General features: G+C 47.3%; 1 protein-coding gene across 1 annotated transcript in view; it reads right to left on the bottom strand.

Annotated features, from left to right (window-relative positions):
* Nucleotides 1-6,959: 6,959 nt before the first annotated feature.
* Nucleotides 6,960-20,141, bottom strand: part of EVC2 (EvC ciliary complex subunit 2) — a 53,266-nt gene continuing 40,084 nt past the window's right edge. The window contains exons 15-20 of the mRNA XM_056855513.1: nucleotides 18,584-18,811; nucleotides 16,199-16,413; nucleotides 15,422-15,509; nucleotides 10,124-10,317; nucleotides 8,845-8,943; nucleotides 6,960-7,205 (exon numbers count right to left, since the gene is read on the bottom strand). Of these exons, the coding sequence (XP_056711491.1) occupies nucleotides 6,965-7,205; nucleotides 8,845-8,943; nucleotides 10,124-10,317; nucleotides 15,422-15,509; nucleotides 16,199-16,413; nucleotides 18,584-18,811 (1,065 nt within the window). The 3' untranslated portion in view covers nucleotides 6,960-6,964. The remainder of the gene's footprint in view (nucleotides 7,206-8,844; nucleotides 8,944-10,123; nucleotides 10,318-15,421; nucleotides 15,510-16,198; nucleotides 16,414-18,583; nucleotides 18,812-20,141) is intronic.

Here is a 20,141-nt window from a genome sequence, read left to right on the forward strand (position 1 = left end):
ATCTATCCGCTCCCTCAACAATTTTATGTTTGCCTTGTGGAGACGGTTTGAGGACCCCTTTATGGGAGAACGGGCCAAAGCAGAACTGTTACAACTCAGACAAGGCTCCTCTCCAGTCCGGGAATTTGCAGACGAAAATTGTGGACTGTAAAATTGTGGACTGGCCAGAGGCCACCCTTATTCATTATTTCAGGGAAGCCTTACACACTGACATTCTGAACTGGTCGTATATGCGGGGTGATCCCGAGACCCTGGAGGATTGGATTTTGCTAGCTGAGGTCGAGAGCCGCCGAGGTTTCATTTCCCTGGTCTGACAACAGAACAGAGAAAAAAGCACCCAAAACCCCCCATCGAAAGCGTTGCTTTCCAACCTGCGAAAGCCTACCTGGCCACCTCTGGATCGCGAAACAAGATTCCAGAGGGGGGCTTGCCTCGTTTGCGGGGAATTGGGCCACTTTGCAGCAGCTTGTCCTCAGCCCCAGAGACCACTCGCCCCAACATAACGCCTCAAGCTCGAGGACGACCTCAACGCAGAGGCACTGCGGCCACCCGCAGCGCAGCGCCGGGACGACCCACACCCTATGCACTTCATGTTGAGGAATCGGCTAACCTTCCTGCACCAAGTGATCCCATAGGGTCCCGGATTACAAGTGCCCCAATGGGGGACAACTCTCCTTCTTCTGACGAGGATGATCAATGGAATTCTCCAGCTCTGAACCTGGAAACCCCTCTTGACCTGTCAAAAAACGGATACGGTCTGTGGTGAGTGGAGCATCTCCACAGACCCCTACAGAATCTCCTGCTAAACCCAAAGCTCCTGTCAAGGTGAGCGAAGTTGAAAACACTGTTTATGTGGACGTACTGTTACAACACTGTAAAGGGGGTCCCCAATTACATGTTAAGGCACTTATAGACTCCGGCTGCGGCTGCACTTTAATCAATGAGGCCACGTTTGCAGCCCTCAAGGTTAAGTCAGAGACTCTACCAGCTCCCGTCCAATTCGCCCAGATGGATGGGAGCCATTTCAAGGGGGGACCAGTCGATCATCGCACACGGGGAGTGGCGATAGGTATCGGGTCTCATTGGGAGCAAATAGACTTTACCATAGCCCCCATCCGGTTTGAAGTTGTTCTAGGGATTAATTGGCTCAAAGGCCATAGTCCCTATATAGACTGGGAAGCTGACACTATTACCTTTGCCAATCCCAAGTGCGAACAGCACCAACTCGAAGTCGCGGTGGTGCCTCCACCCGCTCCAGCCTTAACCTCCGATGCCTCATCGCTGACACCTTTGCCTGAAGTATACAGAGACTTTGTGGATGTTTTTGATATTAAAGAATGCGATGCTTTGCCCCCCCCCACCGTACCACAGACTGTGCAATTGAGGTGGTAAAAGACTGCACACTGACTAAGATTTACCCTATGAGCATTTCCGAACGCGCTGTGTTACATGACTTTTTGGATAAAATTCTTGCTCGAGGATTTATTCGGCAATCGAACGCCCCCAACTCAGCCCCTGCGTTCTTTGTCCGGAAAAAGAGGGTGACCTACGTTTATGCATTGACTTCCAAAAGCTTAATGCAATTACCCAAGCCAACGCCTACCCCATACCGTTGGTTTCAGACATTTTGGGACAATTACAAGAGGGACGCATTTTCTCCAAATTAGACCTGGTGGAAGCTTATTATCGGGTTCGTATCCGTGAGGGGGACGAACCGCCTTCTCTAGCTGTTTTGGAATGTATGAATTTCTTGTGATGCCTTTCGGGTTAAAAGGGGCCCCGGGGGTCTTCATGCAACTCATTAACGAAATCCTCCATGATTTACTTTACCGCGGCGTGGTAGTTTATCTGGATGATATCCTCATTTATTCAAAAACCACGGAGGAGCATGTTGCTCTAGTCAGAGAAGTTTTGCAACGTCTGCATAAACACTAGCTCTATGCCAAACTGTCTAAATGCGAATTCCACCAGGAAAAAGGGACTTTCTTGGGATACATAATCTCTCATCGAGGCCTTAGCATGGACCCTGCTAAAGTCCAATCGGTACTTGACTGGACTCCTCCCTCCACCCGCAAACAAGTGCAACAGTTCCTGGGCTTTGCTAATTTCAACCGTGGTTTCATTCCCAACTTTGCTCAAGTGGCTTTGCCAATCACTGACCTCCTAAAAACAAAGGGTAAAGGGGTTTCTGCTATGATGCCCACTGCCAAAATACTTTGGACTGATCAATGTCAATCTGCCTTTGTAAACCTCAAGCGGCTTTTCACTTCTGAACCTGTACTACGACATCCGGACCCAAACCAAATGTTTATTGTACAGGTCGATGCGTCCGATGTAGCCATGGGAGGGGCTCTTCTCCAGAGAGGACTGGACGGTCTCCTTCACCCCGTGCTTACTTCTCGAAGAAGTTTGCGCATGCCCAACTGAACTGGCCCATTTGGGAGAAGGAGGCATCGGCTGTCCATCATGCCCTTACTCTGTGGAGGCAATTTCTGGAGGGGTCTAGGGTCCCCTTCGAAGTCTGGACCGATCACAAAAATCTAGCTGCCCTCACAGGGACCCATAAACTGTCCGCAAAACAACAGCGTTGGGCGGACTTCTTTGCTCAATTCCGTTTTGTTCTCAAACGTGCCCGGGAAGCAAAACGTGCTTGCTGATGCCCTATCCAGGTTGCCTCAATACCCAGTAAAAATTGATCGACCGACAGACTCTTTATTCACCCCGGCACACAGGGGGGCTCTACCTGTACTAGCCGTGCAGACCCGGTCCCAAACTCGGCCCCAGCCTGGAAACCACACCGTGGCCGACAGAGTATCCAACACTAACCAGCCGGCCCCCTCGCCGGTCCCCCTTGCGCCGCCTGTACCTGGCATCCCGCAGCAACCAGTTCCCCCCCCCTCAATCACCCACAGCTCCTGATCCACCCTCTTCTGTGGGGGGAGGGGGGGCGATCCTCTCCAATTCCTTCCTGGACTCTCTTCGTGCTCAATGCTTAGCCAAACACACTGCCCAGACCCTACCCCAAGGTTTGCTTGAACAAGGTGGTTGTTGGTACGAGGACTCGAAATTATATGTGCCTAAAATACTTCGAAGAGAGGTCCTGCAGTTGGCCCATGGAACTAAGACTGCGGGGCACTTTGGGTTCCTGAAAATCCTTCACTTGTTGCGCAGTTTTGGTGGGGGGGGGATGCGTTCTGATGTAGACTCCTTCATTCTCAGCTGTCCTATTTGTGCCATGGTCAAACGGTCTCAAGGCAAGCCCCCGGGACTGCTACAACCACTGGAAATTCCCAGCAGACCCTGGGAGGTGATTGCCATGGATTTCATGATGGATCTCCCACTTAGTAGGGGCAAAACAGTACTGTGGGTTGTTACTGACTTATTTTCCAAACAGGTGCATTTGGTTCCGTGTGCAGGTATTCCCTCCACCCCCAAGTTGGCTCGCCTCTTTGTGTCACATGTTTTCCGTCTACATTCCTTCCCGCGCAAGATAATCTGCGACCACGGAAGTAGTTTCGTGGCTAAATTTTGGAAAGCTTTTCTCAAGTTGGTGGGGGTGGAGCAAGGTCTATCTAGTGCTTATCATCCCCAGACGGATGGGCAAACTGAACGTGTCAATGCTGTACTGGAATGTTATTTATGTTGTTATGTCAATTACCACCAAGATGATTGGGTTGAACTGTTGCCTTTTGCAGAATATGCTTACAATAATGCTGTACATCAATCTACAGGATTCAGCCCTTTCTATACTGTGTATGATCAGGACTTTGGTCCTATTGCCCCTGTAGAGGTATCCGAGGGGGAGGGGGATTCTGACGTAGCCTCTTGGGCGCATGCTCTCTGCACCACATGGCCCTGGCTGGTGAAAAACCTAGACAGAGCCAAGTGCAAATACAAAGCTCAAGCCGATAAACATCGCTCTCCCAGCAAGGACTTTCAAATTGGTGACCTGGTGTATCTCTCCACCAAAAACCTGCGATCCACTCGCCCTTGCCACAAACTCAGTGCCAAATACATAGGGCCATATCCCATTGCCCGAATCATTAACCCTGTCACTGTAGAACTGGCTCTCCCTAAAACCTTAAGGTGTATCCACCCAGTCTTCCATGTCAGTCTCCTCAAGCCTCATATCGCATCCTCGGAATGGCACCCGGAACAGCCTCCCGAGCAACCTGTGATGGTGTGGAGGGAGGAACATTTCGAAGTGTCAAAGATCCTGGATTCACGTATACAGCATGGGTCCCTGCAATACCTAATTTGCTGGAAGCACTTCCCCCCTGCCTATGACAAGTGGGTGCATGCACAGGATGTATCCGCCCCACACTTAGTGAACGCCTTTCACACCGCCTACCCTGACAAGCCGTCCCCCTTGCGGGATGGGGGGGGCGTAAGGGGGGCAGAATGTCAGGCCTGTGTCTCAGTTGGTTTCGTTTTCCCACTGACCAGCTCAAGGACTGTTATGCATACCTAAACTCTTTTGAAGCTGTGAGAATTACAGCACTGTTGTGTTTTGTAATCTCTTGCTTTTTTTCATGCTTTTATATTACCAAGTGCAAGCCAGCAAGCTCCATTGCTGTCACCTTTTCTTTGTGCTCTGTTAACCTATTTGACCAGTAAAAACCAACTTCTTTGGACCTGACTGTCTCTGATGTGGTTTTTGGTTCAGATTGGGCCAAGGGCTTACACTCTGCTTGCTCTCAGCCACTGCAATTTTCCTTCAGACCCGACTCACAGTCACATATGATTGGGGAACGCACCTTCCAAAGCACCCCGTTGCTCAATGCACCTCAGGAAGCTAGGGGGGGGGATACAAGGGGCTTCCCCCCTGCACCTTTTCTTCATGCAAAAATGACTATGGGGGGGGCTGTTTGCCCCACTGCCAGGCTCCAAGTGTAATCAATCACATGATCCCAGTATACATGGAGCCCCACAGTGGGATGGATAGGGCCCACCTGTGGCTGTTTCTACTTGAGAAAACATGGGAGGGAAGGTTGAAGCCCCCTGCCCCCGCACAGTACTCCCCAGCTGTGTTAAGCTGGAGTGCTTTGCAAGATGAAGCCCTTGATCATACGTGAGACTGCAAGTCACAGGTATCATGTAGTTTGCCTGCATTAAGAGCAGGGGGGTCTTAAACTTCTGCCTTGTTCCTAAGTGACCAGAGGCTGAAGGAAGCCCGAGAGCAATGAGGCATCTCTTCTGGACCATGATGAGGACTGGGGCTTTGGTAACTTAACAGATGCTCCTTCTGGGGGAACCCAGAAGCACCAGAGGGGGCCGTCTCAGCCCTTGAGGCCCTGCTCAGTTGTTCCACTGACATCTCTGAAAGCTTTTTGACTTAGATACGCCATCCTGTTATTTGGTCTTTCTGCCTGCTGGAGGCAAAAAAGATGACCTCTTACAGGGTCCCACTGTTGTATCACAAATGAAGCAATCAGTAAAAGGGCTGAAGTAGAGATCTTTTGCCTACAAAACAGGCATTTTACCACTGAGGTTTAGTTGATCCCCAAAAGAAGAAGAGTTGGTTTTTATTAGCCGACTTTCTCTACCACTTAAGGAAGAATCGAACCAGTTTATAATCCCTTCCCCTCCCCACAACAGACACCCTTTGAGGTAGGTGGGGCTGAGAGAGCTCTAAGAGAGCTGTGACTAGCCCAAGGTCACCCATCTGGCTTCATGAGGAGGAGTGGGGAATCAAACCGGGTTCTCCAGATCAGAGTCCACCGCTCCAAACCACAGTTCTTAACCACTACACCACGCTGGCTCTCTCAACCCAGGTTTAGGAAGTATCCACCTGACTGAGGCAAGGAAGCTTCCAAACTTGTTTGGCTGGCCCAGGACATGGAAATGTATCTCCTATATAAAGAATACAGCAATCATCATTATTTTATTAAAAATATTCAGGATATTTTACATTATATATACACTGTGCAGAGTAATCGAGGAAAGACATCAGAAATTTTACTTCTAACCAGATCGTCAGAAAGAGCTAAGTAGAAAAACCAGCACATCTTTGCCTTGTGCAAGTACCGTATTTTTCGCTCCATTAGACGCACTTGACCATAAGTCGCCCCCCCAGCTGGCCGTCGGGGCGGGGAATGTCGGCTTGCGCTGGAACGATGCGAGCTGGCTCTGTGAGCCCTGCCCGCCTCCCAGCTGTTCCAGCGCGCCCAGCCGGCTTTGTGCGCCCCCCCCCCCGCCTCCCAGCTGGGCGCGCTGGAACAATGCGAGCCGGCTTTCCCCACCTGCCTCCCAGCGCGCCCAGCCGGCTCTGTGCGCACATTCACTCCATAAGACACACAGACATTTCCCCTCGCTTTTGAGGAGGAAAAAAGTGCGTCTTATGGAGCGAAAAATACGGTAACTGGCCTACTTCGCTGCTCTTTTAAGGGAGCCAAAAATGGTGAGATGGTTTTCTGGACTAACACAGCTTTAATTTCTCAAATCCGAATGTTCGGGTATCTGTGGGATTACGGGGCCAGGAGCTGGTCTGCAGGAAGAGGAGATGCAACTTTCAATGCTCCTCCTTTCACGCTACAGTCTCCTTCAGAAGATCCCTTCGTGTTCCAGAACTGTGTTTTGTACTTTGGAGAAAGGAGCCCTGATCTCCGCTTCTGGATATGCTGAACCACTTACTGGGGACACCAACGCTCGCCGATGCAAAATCACCCTTTCGCCTTCCTTGGTGGCAGCAATCCAGTCAAAGGGAGGGAATGTTTCTCACAGGGCATGGGGGGCGGTCACCAACATCTTAAAGGAGTCTGTGTCAAGGAATAAACTCGTTGGTTCCATATCATAAGAAAGCAAATATAATTTTCTGAGCTGCAGGTAATTTTCAGGGAGTCCAAAACAGAGAGAGATTTGTATGTAGAACTCCAAACAGAACCACTCTCCGCTAACTGCCCATCCAAACGGGGAGATGTGCTCTGGGGGCCTGCTTCATGTAAGGGGCTGATCCTGCCACATTTCACTTATCACTCTTTTGAAGGCCCAACTTCTTTGAATTTAGAAAGCTGGTCTTCTTTTTTTTTGATGAAGTACCCATGGAAAATGTAGAGTCCCGGAAAACAAAGATCTTCTCTTTTGTGTCTGAGAGCTCGATCACATCTGTGGTGTTCTCAGCGTCTGGCTGAAGTTGTTCAGACAAACTTTCTGGATGGAAGAACGTGGCCTTTTCCAGAAGGGCCGGCTGTTTTTGCTTCAGTACACTGAATTCAGAAAGGCAAAAGGAATATTTCAAATAGTAATAATGAACAGGATCCGAGAGGTGAATCTACATTGCGCAAGGTACATACTTTGCAAATAGGGTTGCCAACCACCAGGTGGTGGCTGGAGATTTCACACTATTACAACTGATTTCCAGATGACAGACATCAGTTCCCCTGGAGAAAATGGCTGCTTTGGCAATTGGACTCTATGGCATTGAAGTCCCTCCCCTCTCCAAACCCCGCCCTCCTCAGGCTCCACCCCCAAAAACTCTAGGTATTTCCCAACCCAGAGCTGGCAACCTTATTTGCAAACCAGGATGAATGTTTGTAATAAAATGTGGCCTAGCTCAAAGTGATGTAGTAGCCAGAATATTTGCACGATGACGACTTGGGAGATTTGGGTGCAAATCCTCCTCTGCTCATTGGAGTGACCTGGGCCAATTACTCTCTCTCAAGCCAAGCTACCTTTACACGGCTGTTGTGATGAAAAAATGAAAGAGGGGAGGGCCATGCATGCTGCCCTGAGATCCTTAGAGGAAGTGTAGCAGGATAAAAGGTGACCTATTATTTTGAAGATCTATTAGGGTTATTATGTTGATAGCCCTCGCCTGGGTAGCCCCAGGCCAGCCTGACCCCGTCAAATCTCAGAAGATAAGCAGGGTCAGCCCTGGCAAGTATTTGGTCGGGAGACCTCCAAGGAATACCAGAGTCCTGACGCGGAAGCAGGCAAAGGCAAAACACCTCCAAACGTCTCCTGCCTTGAAAACCCCACCCGGGATCACCCATAAGTCAGCTGTGACTTGATGGCAAAAAAAAAAAAAGTTGATAAAAGGACTTCACATGGGTATAAGTTGGCGTTAGATTGGTGTATTTAATATGTAGTTGTAATTGAACAGCTGTAAAGTGGGAGGGGTTTCAGGTGCAGCAGCAGTACTCGGGAGGGACCCCACACACACACCTGCCCTCCTCTAAGACCATTTTGACCCAGGAGGACGATTTGGAAATAAGTTTAGTTAGGGAGAAAGTAGCTCAAATGTATGTGGGGGGGGGAGCACTGCGGGAACGAGAATGGAAGGCAGGGGCTTTCGTAGAGGGTCTCCCATCCCATGCAGTGTGCAGCCACTGAATGAGGAGACGGATCTGCTGCCATCCTATCATTTCCACTTCTGCTCCCATTCCCCCTGACTCCATGCTTTCAATAGCTGGTAGAAAAGTAGTTAGATATGAATACAAGAAGCGTCCTGCTGGATCAGACCAGCGGCCCCTCTAGTCCAGCATCCTGTCTCATCCAGCAGCCAACCATTTCCTCTGGAGGTCCAACAACAGGGCATAGAGGCCGAGGCCTTCCCCTGATGTTGCCTCCTGGCACTGGGATTCAGAAGTTGACTGCCTCTGAACATGGAGGTTCCCTTCAGTCACCATGTCTAGCAGCTGATGGACCTCTCCTCCATGAGTGTGTAACCCCTTTTAAAGCCATCTGTGCCCACGGCCATCACTACAACCCGGCAGTGAATTCCACAGTTTCCATATTAAATACGACAAAAGCCACATAATGAAATCCCAGAATGCTTTACTGAGCTTCAGCTTTTGTGCACCACCCCACCCCCACCCCCAAAACAGCTAAAAAGCTTTGACGGACCTTTTATTGCTGTGAACAGTATTCATTTTCCCCAAGTTTGCGTTTATCATCTCTTGCCTCAACTTGATTTCTAAGGTTTTCCATGACTGTTGGTGCCTCCTGAAGGAAAGTTAGAGAAAAGAAACCTCTTTAACACATTCCCAAAGATAAACAGGGGAAACAAATCTTATTTATCAAATAGTTTTAATAGCAAAATATTGTCGAAGGCTTTCACGGTCACAGTTCATTGGTTCTTGTAGGTTATCCGAGCTGTGTGACCGTGGTCTTGATATTTTCTTTCCTGACGTTTCACCAGCAGCTGTAGCAGGCATCTTCAGAGGAGTAACACTGAAGGACAGTGTTACTCCTCTGAAGATGCCGGCCACAGCTGCTGGCGAAACGGAAAGAAAATACCAAGACCACGGTCACACAGCCAGGATAACCTACAAGAACCAGTTCTAATAGCAGCTGGGACACGTTCAGCATGAACACAAAGTGACAGGAGTGTTGATCACAGACACACACACTCACCCTTCACCTTCTCAACCCAGCCATGCCCCTTTGCCCTCATAGCTTGAGCTGACAGAATTTTTCCTCCTCAGAGGTGAAATGGATGCCGCAGAGGCCAAGGGGAAGGGAAGAGACAGGAAGGGACAGAGCACAGCAGCTTGGCCAAGGAAGAGGCCCATAGGACAGGCATGTGGGCACAGGAAGGCTCTGGGGTCCGGCCAAGACGTAGCTAGTCGATCTGTTGAACAGGACTTTGCAGGACCCATGGGGACTGACCAGGCAAGTGGGTACTGGCCTGACCAGGCTGGCCTGATCTCATTAGGTCTCAGAAGCTAAGCAGGGTCAGTCCCTGATCAGTACTGTTGGATGGGAGACCACCAAGGAAGTCCAGGGTTGCTACGCAGACAATGGCAAAACTACCTCGGTTTCTCTCTTGCCTTGAAAGCTGCAACTTCATGGCACTTTTCACCACCGCTGCCAGTGGGGCCCTTCCACCCAACAGAATACATTATGCACACAGATAAAAAGGGACCAGGGCAATAGAGGCAGCAAGAAACTGAGGGCTGTCGCACTGCGGAGGTTCATCAGCTACACTGGGCAGCCTAGCCAAAATTTTGTTTAAAACCACGTCTTTAAATCCCTGTTTCCCTGAGAAATGGTCTGTTTACCCAGCATACTCATTCATTTGCATTTTGTTGCTGCCGTTATATTTAGCCACATGTTTCTTTAAAGCAACAGGCAACACCTGGAATTTTCCGCTAAAAGCATCCGCCAGCCCCCCACCCCCTACCTCTTCTGACAGTTGCCGGCTTCCTCTTCGCCGTCTCTTTTGAGGATGGCTTCAGAATGCTTATTAGCGATCGAGCCCAGAACAGAAAGGAGTTCATTCGGCAAGCGAGTTGGTAGAAGCAAGTGCAGGAGTCTCTGTAATGTCCCCACAGGCATGAGCATCAACTTTGTTAAATAAGATGCTAATCTGAGCTCCTACAGGAATATAAAGGGGGCAATAATTGAAATAAATATTGGTAAACCAAGATGCATTTTTAAGACTACATGGTGGGGGGTTGCTGCCATGAAAATACAGTCAGGGCTTTTTTTACACAGGGCCACACTGTAACAAAAAGGTTCAGTGTATAGTACATACAGTCTGTTTTAAGATCCTACTATGTAATTTCTGCATCATTTAATGAGTCACATTTAAATGCATTGTTTCAGATTTAAATGTTTGTTTCAGATTTCTGCTTGTTTTCACACTTCTGCGATTTAAACCCTACTGCGTTGTTTATTGGATATCCTGATGACCACACTGACTTACATCAAGCCACTTGTTTAACTGCTTATTCCATACATCAGGGAAAGAGAGGGGAAGATTCACATAATACCCTGTTTAGCAATGTGTAGTGAAGCTATTCCTTTCCTGAACAGCATCTGCATGCAGACATCATGGAGCTATTTTGAAAACACCCCTCTAGTCCGAGAAGAGCAAGCAAAAACTGTCAGCCAAAGACAGCTTCTTGGGGAGAAGGGATGTATGTTCCAGAAAGGATGAGGGCTTAATGTAGCCCTAAAGAATCTGTCCTCGCCAATGGGGGAACGGGGCCACCACAATGGAGAGCTGAAACCCTGTGGTTGTAGGGAAGAGCCATTCTGGCAAGGTCCTGGGCAGGGCCGCAGCAGGAAGGCAGAGGGGCTGTGGGGGGTGGGAGATACCCTTTTTTTTTTTTTTTCTGTTGGTATTGTTTATTATATTGTAATTTCCTCTGCCGCTGTGTTATAATGGTTATAATATAATAAAATGTTTTATTATGGGTTGAATATGATAACTGGCATACAAGTCTGTAAATAGCCCTGAGCTTTCCGGAAAGGCAGAATAAAATGTTCAGAAATATTTTTCCCCCTGGCTATCTCATATGTTTTTAAATCTCCTTCATTTAATTCTTTTGTTATGCTGCCATTTTAATAAAATGTTGTTTTAATAAAATAACCAGAGCTCTGTATACCTGGAAAAAACCAAACTGTTTGTAAAAATTACATGATTGTTCTTGCACTGCCCGTTTTACTCCACTTCTGTGACTAATGGGGACTGACAGGCCAGGGCAGGCCAGTGGTCTGGGTGTTGGACAAGGACCTGGGAGACTCAGGCTTGAATCGCGACTCTGCCTTGGAAGTTTGCTGGGTGACCTTGGGCTAGTCACACACCTTCAGCCCAACCTACCTCACAGGATTGTTGTGAGGACACAATGGAGGACAGAAGAACAATGTAAGTTGCTTTGGGGAGAAGGACATGGAGTGGCTGCTGTTGAACAGCAGCAAGCAGGCAGTCCTGGATGAGTCCTGGATGAGTCATGTGGTATCAAGTTACCAGTGGTTGCTGCCAGTCCTGGCCCTGATGAGCCCTCCCTCAAGGGTCAAAACAGCCCTGGAAAAGGCCCTGCCCCTCCCTGGGGCTTTTACTTACAAAAACCAAGGTTTTAAGGCGGGAAATATTGTTGTGGTTGCCCAGCAAGGGTCATAGAGAGCATTCATTATCATCATGGAATCTTGGAATCACAGAGTTGGAAGGAGCAATACAGGCTATCTAGTCCAACCCCCTGCTTAATGCAGGATCAGCCTAGAGCATCCCTGACCAGCCTCTGCTTAAAGACTGCCAGTGAGGGGGAGCTCACCCACCTCCCTAAGTAGCTGATTCCACTGTTGAACAACTCTTACTGTAAAAAAGGTTTTCCTAATATACAGCCGGTACCTTTCCGTCTGCAATTTAAACCCATTATTGTGAGTCCTGTCCTCTCGCAATATCCTCTCGCATTCATTACTTAAAGCTAGAGGCTCTGCTTCTATTATTTTGGGGGTACTTAACGCCCAGTGTTTTTGTTTGTTTGAATTTTAGATTTCATATTTTTCTGCAAACCTGGAGCTTTTCTCAGGATTTTAACAAGATCTTTCTGGTCTGTTCATGGTCCCAGTCTCCAGATTTAAGTATCCACAGATGGGGCAACATCGAGAAATAGATATACAAAAGAGAACCCACAATGACTTGTGAGATGCACAGTGAATGCTAATTTTGCACACTTTGATAACTTCCCCAAATCCGCCAGTGCTGATTTTGGAGCCTTCAGTACTTCTCAGAGCAACACAGCTTCAGCCAGTAAAGCTCTAGTGAATAAACCGAATCTCCACTCAGCAGATAAATACGCAGCTCTTGCTAATTTAGATAATATCTTCAGCACAGGGCAAGGTGGTAGCGAGCAAGGAAGTGGATTTGGTGTTGTCAGTACAGCACCAGCAGGTCCTGCTGTATCAGCCCCAAGTCAACCAAGTGCATCTTCAGACAAGTATGCAGCTCTAGCAGAATTAGAAAGTGTGTTCATTTTCCCCTTCTCCACTCTCATTTTCCCCTTCTCCACTATTTCTTCTTTCCCTTTCCTGAAAGCCCCCAGAGCTTCCCCTTTTCCTGCCTCTTTCTCTCCTTCCAGCCCAACAGCCAATCTACAGTTATCTGCCAATCTAGTTACCTGTCTTCAGCTTTCCCTCTCCATTCCCATCAGCCTCTACCTAGGAATTGTGTGGTGCTTGCTATTGGGCCAGGCGCACTTGAATGGTAAGGAACCCTCAAGGACTTGTGGGTGGGGGCAGCATCTCACTTCCCCCCCCCCACTAATCCTCTTTCCCTTTCCTGAAAACCCCCACAGACTCTCCCCTTTTCCTGCTTCCTTCTCTCCTTCAGGTTGCCAGCTCCAGGTTGGGAAATTCCTGGAGATTTAGGAGTAGAGCCTTGGGAGGGTGAGGTTTGGGGAGGAAAGCGACCTCGGCAGGGTATAATACCATAGAGTCCACCCTCCAAAGCAGCCATTTTTTCCAGGGGAACTGATCTCTGTCAGTTGGAGATCAGTTGTAATTCCGGGTGATCTCCAACCCTAGTTACCCTGGAGAAAATGGCTGCTTTGGAGGGTGGAATCTAGGGCATTATATATCTCTGAGATCCCTCCCCTCCTCAAATACCACTCTCTGCAGCCCCCCCCCCCCCAAAAAAAACCTCCAGGTATTTCCTGTATTCTAGCACGGTTTTAATGGATTATATTGTTTATTAGATGATCACTGAAGAAGACATGGTCGAAATGCGTTTGGTCATGTATTTCTGAATTGTTTTAGATGGAGATAATTTGAATTTATTTTGTTTGGTTTTGCATTTCTGGTTTGTTTTGGTACTTTATGTATACAGAGACTCTTTGTATCCATTTTTATAATATATTTATACATATTGTTTCTCTGCAACTTTTTATTCCTTGGAACAGTAACAAGCAGCCAGGCAGTATCAAGTCACCTAGAGGTTGCTTCCAGGCCTAGGGTTGCCAATTGCCAGTCAAAAAAAAATGTATTTCAAATCAGAAGATGTCACAGTTCTGCTGCACAGTGCATTGGTCAGGCCACACCTGGAGTCCTGTGTGCAGTTCTGGAGGCCTCACTTCAAAAAAGATGTGGACAGAATGGAGTGGGTGCACAGGAGAGCGACAAGGATGAGGCCTGGCGACCAAGCCCTATGAGGAAATGCTGAGGGACTTGGGGATGTTTCGTCTGGAGAAGAGGAGGTTGAGGGGGGACATGGATGCTCTCTTTAAGTATCTGAAGGGCTGTCACTTAGATGAGGGCAGGGAGCTGTTCCTGTTGGCAGCAGAGGATAGGACTCGGAGTAATGGGTATAAATTGTGGGCAAAAAGGTACTGGCTGAATATTAGGGGGGATATTTTTACGGTAAGACAGTTGCTGGGCAGTGGAATCAGCTACCTAGGGAGGTGGTGAGCTCCCCCTCACTGGCAGTCTTTAAGCAGAGGCTGGACGAACACTTGTCAGGGATGCTCTAGGCTGATCCTGCATTGAGCAGGCGGTTGGACTAGATGGCCTGTATAGCCCCTTCCAGCATAACTAATGGCCAATCAGAAGCCTGCAGGTTAAAACTCCACCTGACCCTGCCCACTTCTTTAAAACACTTGGTGGGCATGATGCACGGGCACCATGCTGGGGACCCTGATATAGGGTATCCATGTTTATCATCACCACAACTAAAAGATAATATCTAACCCTAACCTAACCTTCCCAATGTCTTACAACTTCCTTAGTGCTTTAAAAAAATCTGTTTAATTGAATACTAAATATCACAGCCAATCCAGAAAGCAACTAGTTAAGAAATTAATTCATTTACCACCACTGAATGCTGTAAAGTTAACATATAAACAAGCAATGACAAGAACTTCTTGCACATATAGTCTATGTCATACAGCAAAACATATTCTGATGTCAAATGATAAGTATGTACTTGTCCTAAGGATCACTGAGAGCCACAACAATATCATTGCTGAAAATACTCAGCGCCACAATGAAATTTCTAGGTGCCATGGCCACCGTGTCCCTGGGATTTGGTAAGCTCTGCCTTTGTTATCTTAAAAAAAACTCCTCACATTTGCAGAGCCTCTGATGGTCCCCTCCCCCTCTGTCTATAAGGCAAGTAATTCTCTTCTGTTACGCTAAGTGTGGTCCTTGCGGTCATCAACAAATGAAAAGAGAAACTGACTAGCACTTCAACAAAATCCCATAATTGCCCTGTTTCCCCTTCAGACACAAGAAACCACTTGTGCCAAGAGCATCATGCCCAAGAAATACCACTTTTCAAAGGTTTAAAATAAAGCACTTAAAAAAAAAAAAGAACAGGCTGTTAACGGTCTGTGCACAAAGAGAGGGTAATGTTATGTGGAAATATGCACTGGTTGAGTGGTTAAAATGTAAGAAATCCTTGGTGTGCAAGAAGCCCTGGTTGCCTTCCCAAAAACAACAGCAGGTACAGGCCATGCTGGATTGGTAGTAGAAAGGATGAAATATCACGATTTGATGTAAAGGTTTCACTCACCTTATTGTTTCCATCCATGACCTCTCTTTACCATACACACAGCAGCAAGTTCCCTTGGAGTTGCAAGAATCAAGAAAGCTAATGACTACGAACAGTCATTACCCAACCTAACCAAAATGTTGTCCGTCCCCTGTCCCCCTGCCCAATAATTCTATTTAAGTTTGAAAAAAATGGCATGTCCTTCCTTACCTTGGTATAAAGTGCCAAAAGGGTATCCATTTCTACGTTCTCCAGAAAATTTTCAAGAACCACTAGATTATTCTGAACTTCTCTTAAACTAAAGTAAAACAAGGCAACAATATTATTTTGAGAGTCAAAATATATTCCTTCAGCACTCATTGGGGGGGGGGGGAGCTGCAAGTTTTGCCCCTGTGAATTCTGGAGTCCAAACTGCAACCTGAGACTTTCAACAAATGCCACCCACAGAATCAGTGGGCCATACTGCACTCTTCTTTTCCATGTTTAAATTTCATTGCTCAACTTCTGAAGGCGTGGTGCATAGGTTTTTCCTCCCATTACTCAAGAGGTAGAATCACTGGCCATTGTAGCCCTGGTAGCAGTGGAAGGATATCAAAATTATCCTGATGCCCAGTGGCCAATGGATAGTTCATTGAAATGTTTTGGTATTTCTTCCAGCCACCTACCCAATTCGCTAACTAATCCAAATAATGCAGCCAATGCAGCCCGTCCCTACGGTCTGTCTTTATATTTGCTTTGAATTTCAGCTTCCTTTCACCCCTTTTCCTAATTTAAGTAATGCCATTTCTAAGTCTTCTGCCCAACTCCTTCCCAGCCTTGCATTACGTACTGATGTGATCACCTACTTAGGCAATAGTGGATACACCACCACATTCAATTTGGCTGTTTATGGTAAATAACAAACAAAACAATCCCCATGTCTGAAGAGAGGTCGAGAAGGCTGCACCAGTGGAACAGGCAGCGAGAGAGAAAGCCAGGGAGCCTTGCCTTTGTCTGTGCAGGCACACCAACTCTTTGCGCTGGGTCAGTGCTTGCTGTAGGAGTGCAGGCACTGGCCCGCCTGAGTGCCAGTCCTCAGCGGAGTTTGTAGTGCCCAGTTGGTCTGGACTCCGCTTCTTCCTGTTCATCAGAGAAGGCCGTCGCTGAGTCAACTCTTGATGCAACAGTTCATCCTCCATCTTTTTTTCCACCTCCTCAATTTCCTTTATTTTCAAAGCAAACAACAACATCAGCACTACCCCAGCCACACAAACTAAGAGAAAACAAAACTTGATTTCCCCCCCTGCAAAGTTACTTCTTTGACCTTTGTAAGAGAACTCAGCTGAAAACGCGGAAGGCACGTTCCTCTGCTTGCAAAATGCTCTACATTCTAGAAGGGGCTTTGGGGCTGTTGTTTTTTTGGCAGGAGGCAGGGTCTTCAAAGAAAGTGCTCCCCTTCCTCCAGCACATTGTGAATGAACTGCCCTCCCACAATGACAAATCTAACTGACTGCAAGACAATATTCGCAATGTTAAATTGGAAAACGGTTACTTTTCAAAGAGAAATGGTGCAAAGCTGAGCTGATGGACGTTGCAAACAACACCAAACCTCCACAAAAATGTAAGATTGGAGAGGGGTCTTCCAGGAAAAGTTTTTGCTACCCCCTCTCCAAACCTTTTGTTTCAGTGTGTTGAGAATGTTTGCTAGAAAATTCTCTGCTCAGCCCACCTTCCCTAACCCCATGCAACAACAGAGGTTTCTAAGCACTTGTGAAGGCTTCAAGAGAGGCCACACAGAGCAAGTTCCGGGTATGCGATCAGTGCCTTAACAACATTTGTCTCAGAGCAGCAGCAGGAGAAAAGCAAAACTGTGACAGCACTGACGTCACTACGTCAATTCTGGGTTACACCTGGGGGTGACGTAGTGACATCAGCAATGTTGCACCCCCCCATGATCCCGCCCCCAGGCCTCCTGCCAGGCTCTTAAATGGCAGCTGGACAATACAGTTGGAGAGAGAGGAATTGGGCCCACAGCCAGTACACCACTTTGGTGTGCTGTTGTCCCCCACACCCCAGCCATTCCCATAGTTACCTAACACAGAGACACCTTTTTGGCTTGTTGTCCCTGCAGGCCAGAGAAGGACCGTCAAGCCCCTGGTGAGCTGTCCTCCATGGCCAACTGGCTGAATTCTGTCATGTGGGTCCACACTTGCGGGGGCACGATCACATAGACATGCGCTGCTTTACAGGGATTGGCACATATTTTTGCCAAAATCTCACGATTTCAATACAGTGGAACAAACTGACCAGTGGAAACCAAGTCGCTATTTTTTGCAAAGTGCATTTTAACAGATATTTTTAAAGCTTATAAAGTTGTCACCATTTTGCAGAGCGCTGCTTGGGGGGCTGCCAGAATTAAAGGGGGAGCATAGCCTGTGCTTGTGAAAGGCAGCTGGAAAGACCCCTCTCCCCCAGTGGTGCAAAGCTTTTAAGTTACACCGCAGTTCATACAAAGTGCCCCCTCCCATCCACATCAGGACTTGTCGAGCTATGTGTAGAATGGGGGGGGGGGGGCTGTGTGGGAAGGATTGTTCCTTGAGAGAAATGCCTCAAAGCTGCCCTTCTTACACACAGTTAGAATATGCCAATATGCTTAGCTATCCTAGAGAGTCCATGAAGAACTCTCTACACTAATTTGTGTGATATAAAATCGCAAGCAGCCATACTGCTTCTTACACAGAACTAACCCCTGGGGGGGGGAACATATGTTTCTACTCCATTTTAATGCACAGCTCTGCTTTTTGACAAATCATTTTTACCTAACCCTGACCTTACTGGTCACAATTCTCAGGATGAACCAGGAAAAAGCCCCTCATCCTTGACCAAGAGTGTCACTGTGACTTTGCTTCAGGCATCACTCAAAACTTTTGGCTTCGTTACACTAACTACATTTAGTGTGATAGTCAGTACACAGATCACTCCATTAACTATGGTTAATTGTGATTAATCTAAACAGGATCTGACACAGATATCTGAAGTTGGTTCATGAGATGAACGAACACAGACATTCTGGCCTCATCCTGGCTTGTTCTCCAGCACTGCCCTCACATGCCCCCCAAACTATAGAGACGCCTTGTTAGAGAGGCTCATAATGAAAGCCATTCTCGCCTTTCACTGCCTGTTATTAGCAACCTCTATAACTTATGAAACCAGCATTCATTGAGGCAAGCCAAAATCAAAATGATTGTCTACTACCGAAATCCCGGTTTCACAAACTAACCAGTTAAAAATAAACCACGGTTTCATGTAACATCTGAACCAAGTCAATGTCAATAGTTACCTCAGTTTGTGCTCAATAAAGTCTCAGTTCCAGCTACTATTTCTGTTACTTACACGGTTGCTCTGCTCCACGATTTCAGCCCAGTCGGAGTTGCTCATGGTCTTCGATGAGCTCAGCTCTTCCAGAAGCAAAGTGCATAATCGTACGACAGCCATGTAGAACTCTAGCGTTTCTGGTATTTTTGCAATTTTTTGGAAGTGCAGAGAACTGATGTACTCCCCAATTTTATTCTCCAGAGCCTGCAGCTGACGTGATCTTGTCAGCTGCAGTTCACTGAGAAGCTGGAAGAAAAACAACAACCCAAATCTCTGGTTATGGCTAGGCTGACAAAATCCTGTCAGGTATTTCTAGAAATTGAAAATATACAATTGAAAATTTACAATAACTCCTATAGAACTACAGACTTGGGGTGAGATAACCCAAATGTTTGTGAATGTTTGTAAGTTTCCCCCCTAAATACTCTTGCTGGACTTAAGTGTGGTGGAATTTGAGAGATAGCTATAGTAAGATATGGCTGGAGAGCTTTATGTTGATCTGGACGGCCCATCTCAGTGACAGACTCTCTGCCAACTCTTTGCACCCTGAGGTTCAAAATACAAAATATGATTGATATGAGTTGGGTCACAGGTGCCCACCCTGGCCCATAGCCAAAGGTCTGATCAAAGCGTTCTCTTGCTCCATTCAGATCAGGAATGCTGCTGGGGAGGGGAGGGGCTTCAGGCCGCACTGATGGGCTGTTTTCACCAGCGGAGGAGGAGGAAGAAAAAGAAGAAGTAGAGTTGGTTTTTAACCTCTACCTTTAATGAGTCTCAAGCAGGCTTACAATCACTTTACCTCCCCCTCCCCCACAACAGGCACCTTGTGAGGCAGGTGGGGCTGAGTGAGCTTTAAGAGAGCTGTGACTAGCCCAAGATCATGATCATCCATCTGGCTTCATGTGGAGGAGTGGGGAAAACAACTTGATTCACCAGAGTAGAGTCCACCACTCCTAACCACTACACCATGCTAGCTCTCTTGAAGCCTGGGGGAAAGGCAAACAACCCCCCTGCCAAGTTCTGCTGGCAAAACAGTGCAGAAAGGAAGCCTAAAGCTGTTCCTTCCCACTCACAGCACTCCTGAGCCAAGCAAATCCAAAATGGTGCAGGCTTGCCTCCTACATTACTTTCTACAGCCCAGTCCTGAAAGGACTTCTTCTGGTGGCTACATCCCAACCTAATCAGAATTAAGTGCAATAATGTGCAGGTTTTCTACTTTCATCAGAGGATGTGCCAGCATCTACAGGCCCCAGAAGGGGCACACAGGTAGAGAGGGTACTCTCTCACAAGGAGACTGCTGTCAAGATTAATTCTATCACTCACATTTTATTATCGAAGAGACAGAACTGAATTTGAAATGTGACGATACAACAAAACTGCTTATTCAAGAGGATACATGAGCGTTCCTCAAATATTAGGCGATACAAGACGTCCTTGAACAAACAGAAAGAAAACTCATTAGAAGAGTCAGTGACTGCCTAGAATTTCAAAGGACACCCATTCTCATGACCTCTGTTATGCAGTACCAGAGACGAGAGAGGTTTACTAATCTTTTCAAGCTGAAATATGAAAGTAC

Source organism: Euleptes europaea, chromosome 9, assembly GCF_029931775.1.
Source record: "Euleptes europaea isolate rEulEur1 chromosome 9, rEulEur1.hap1, whole genome shotgun sequence".
NCBI lineage: Eukaryota > Metazoa > Chordata > Lepidosauria > Squamata > Sphaerodactylidae > Euleptes > Euleptes europaea.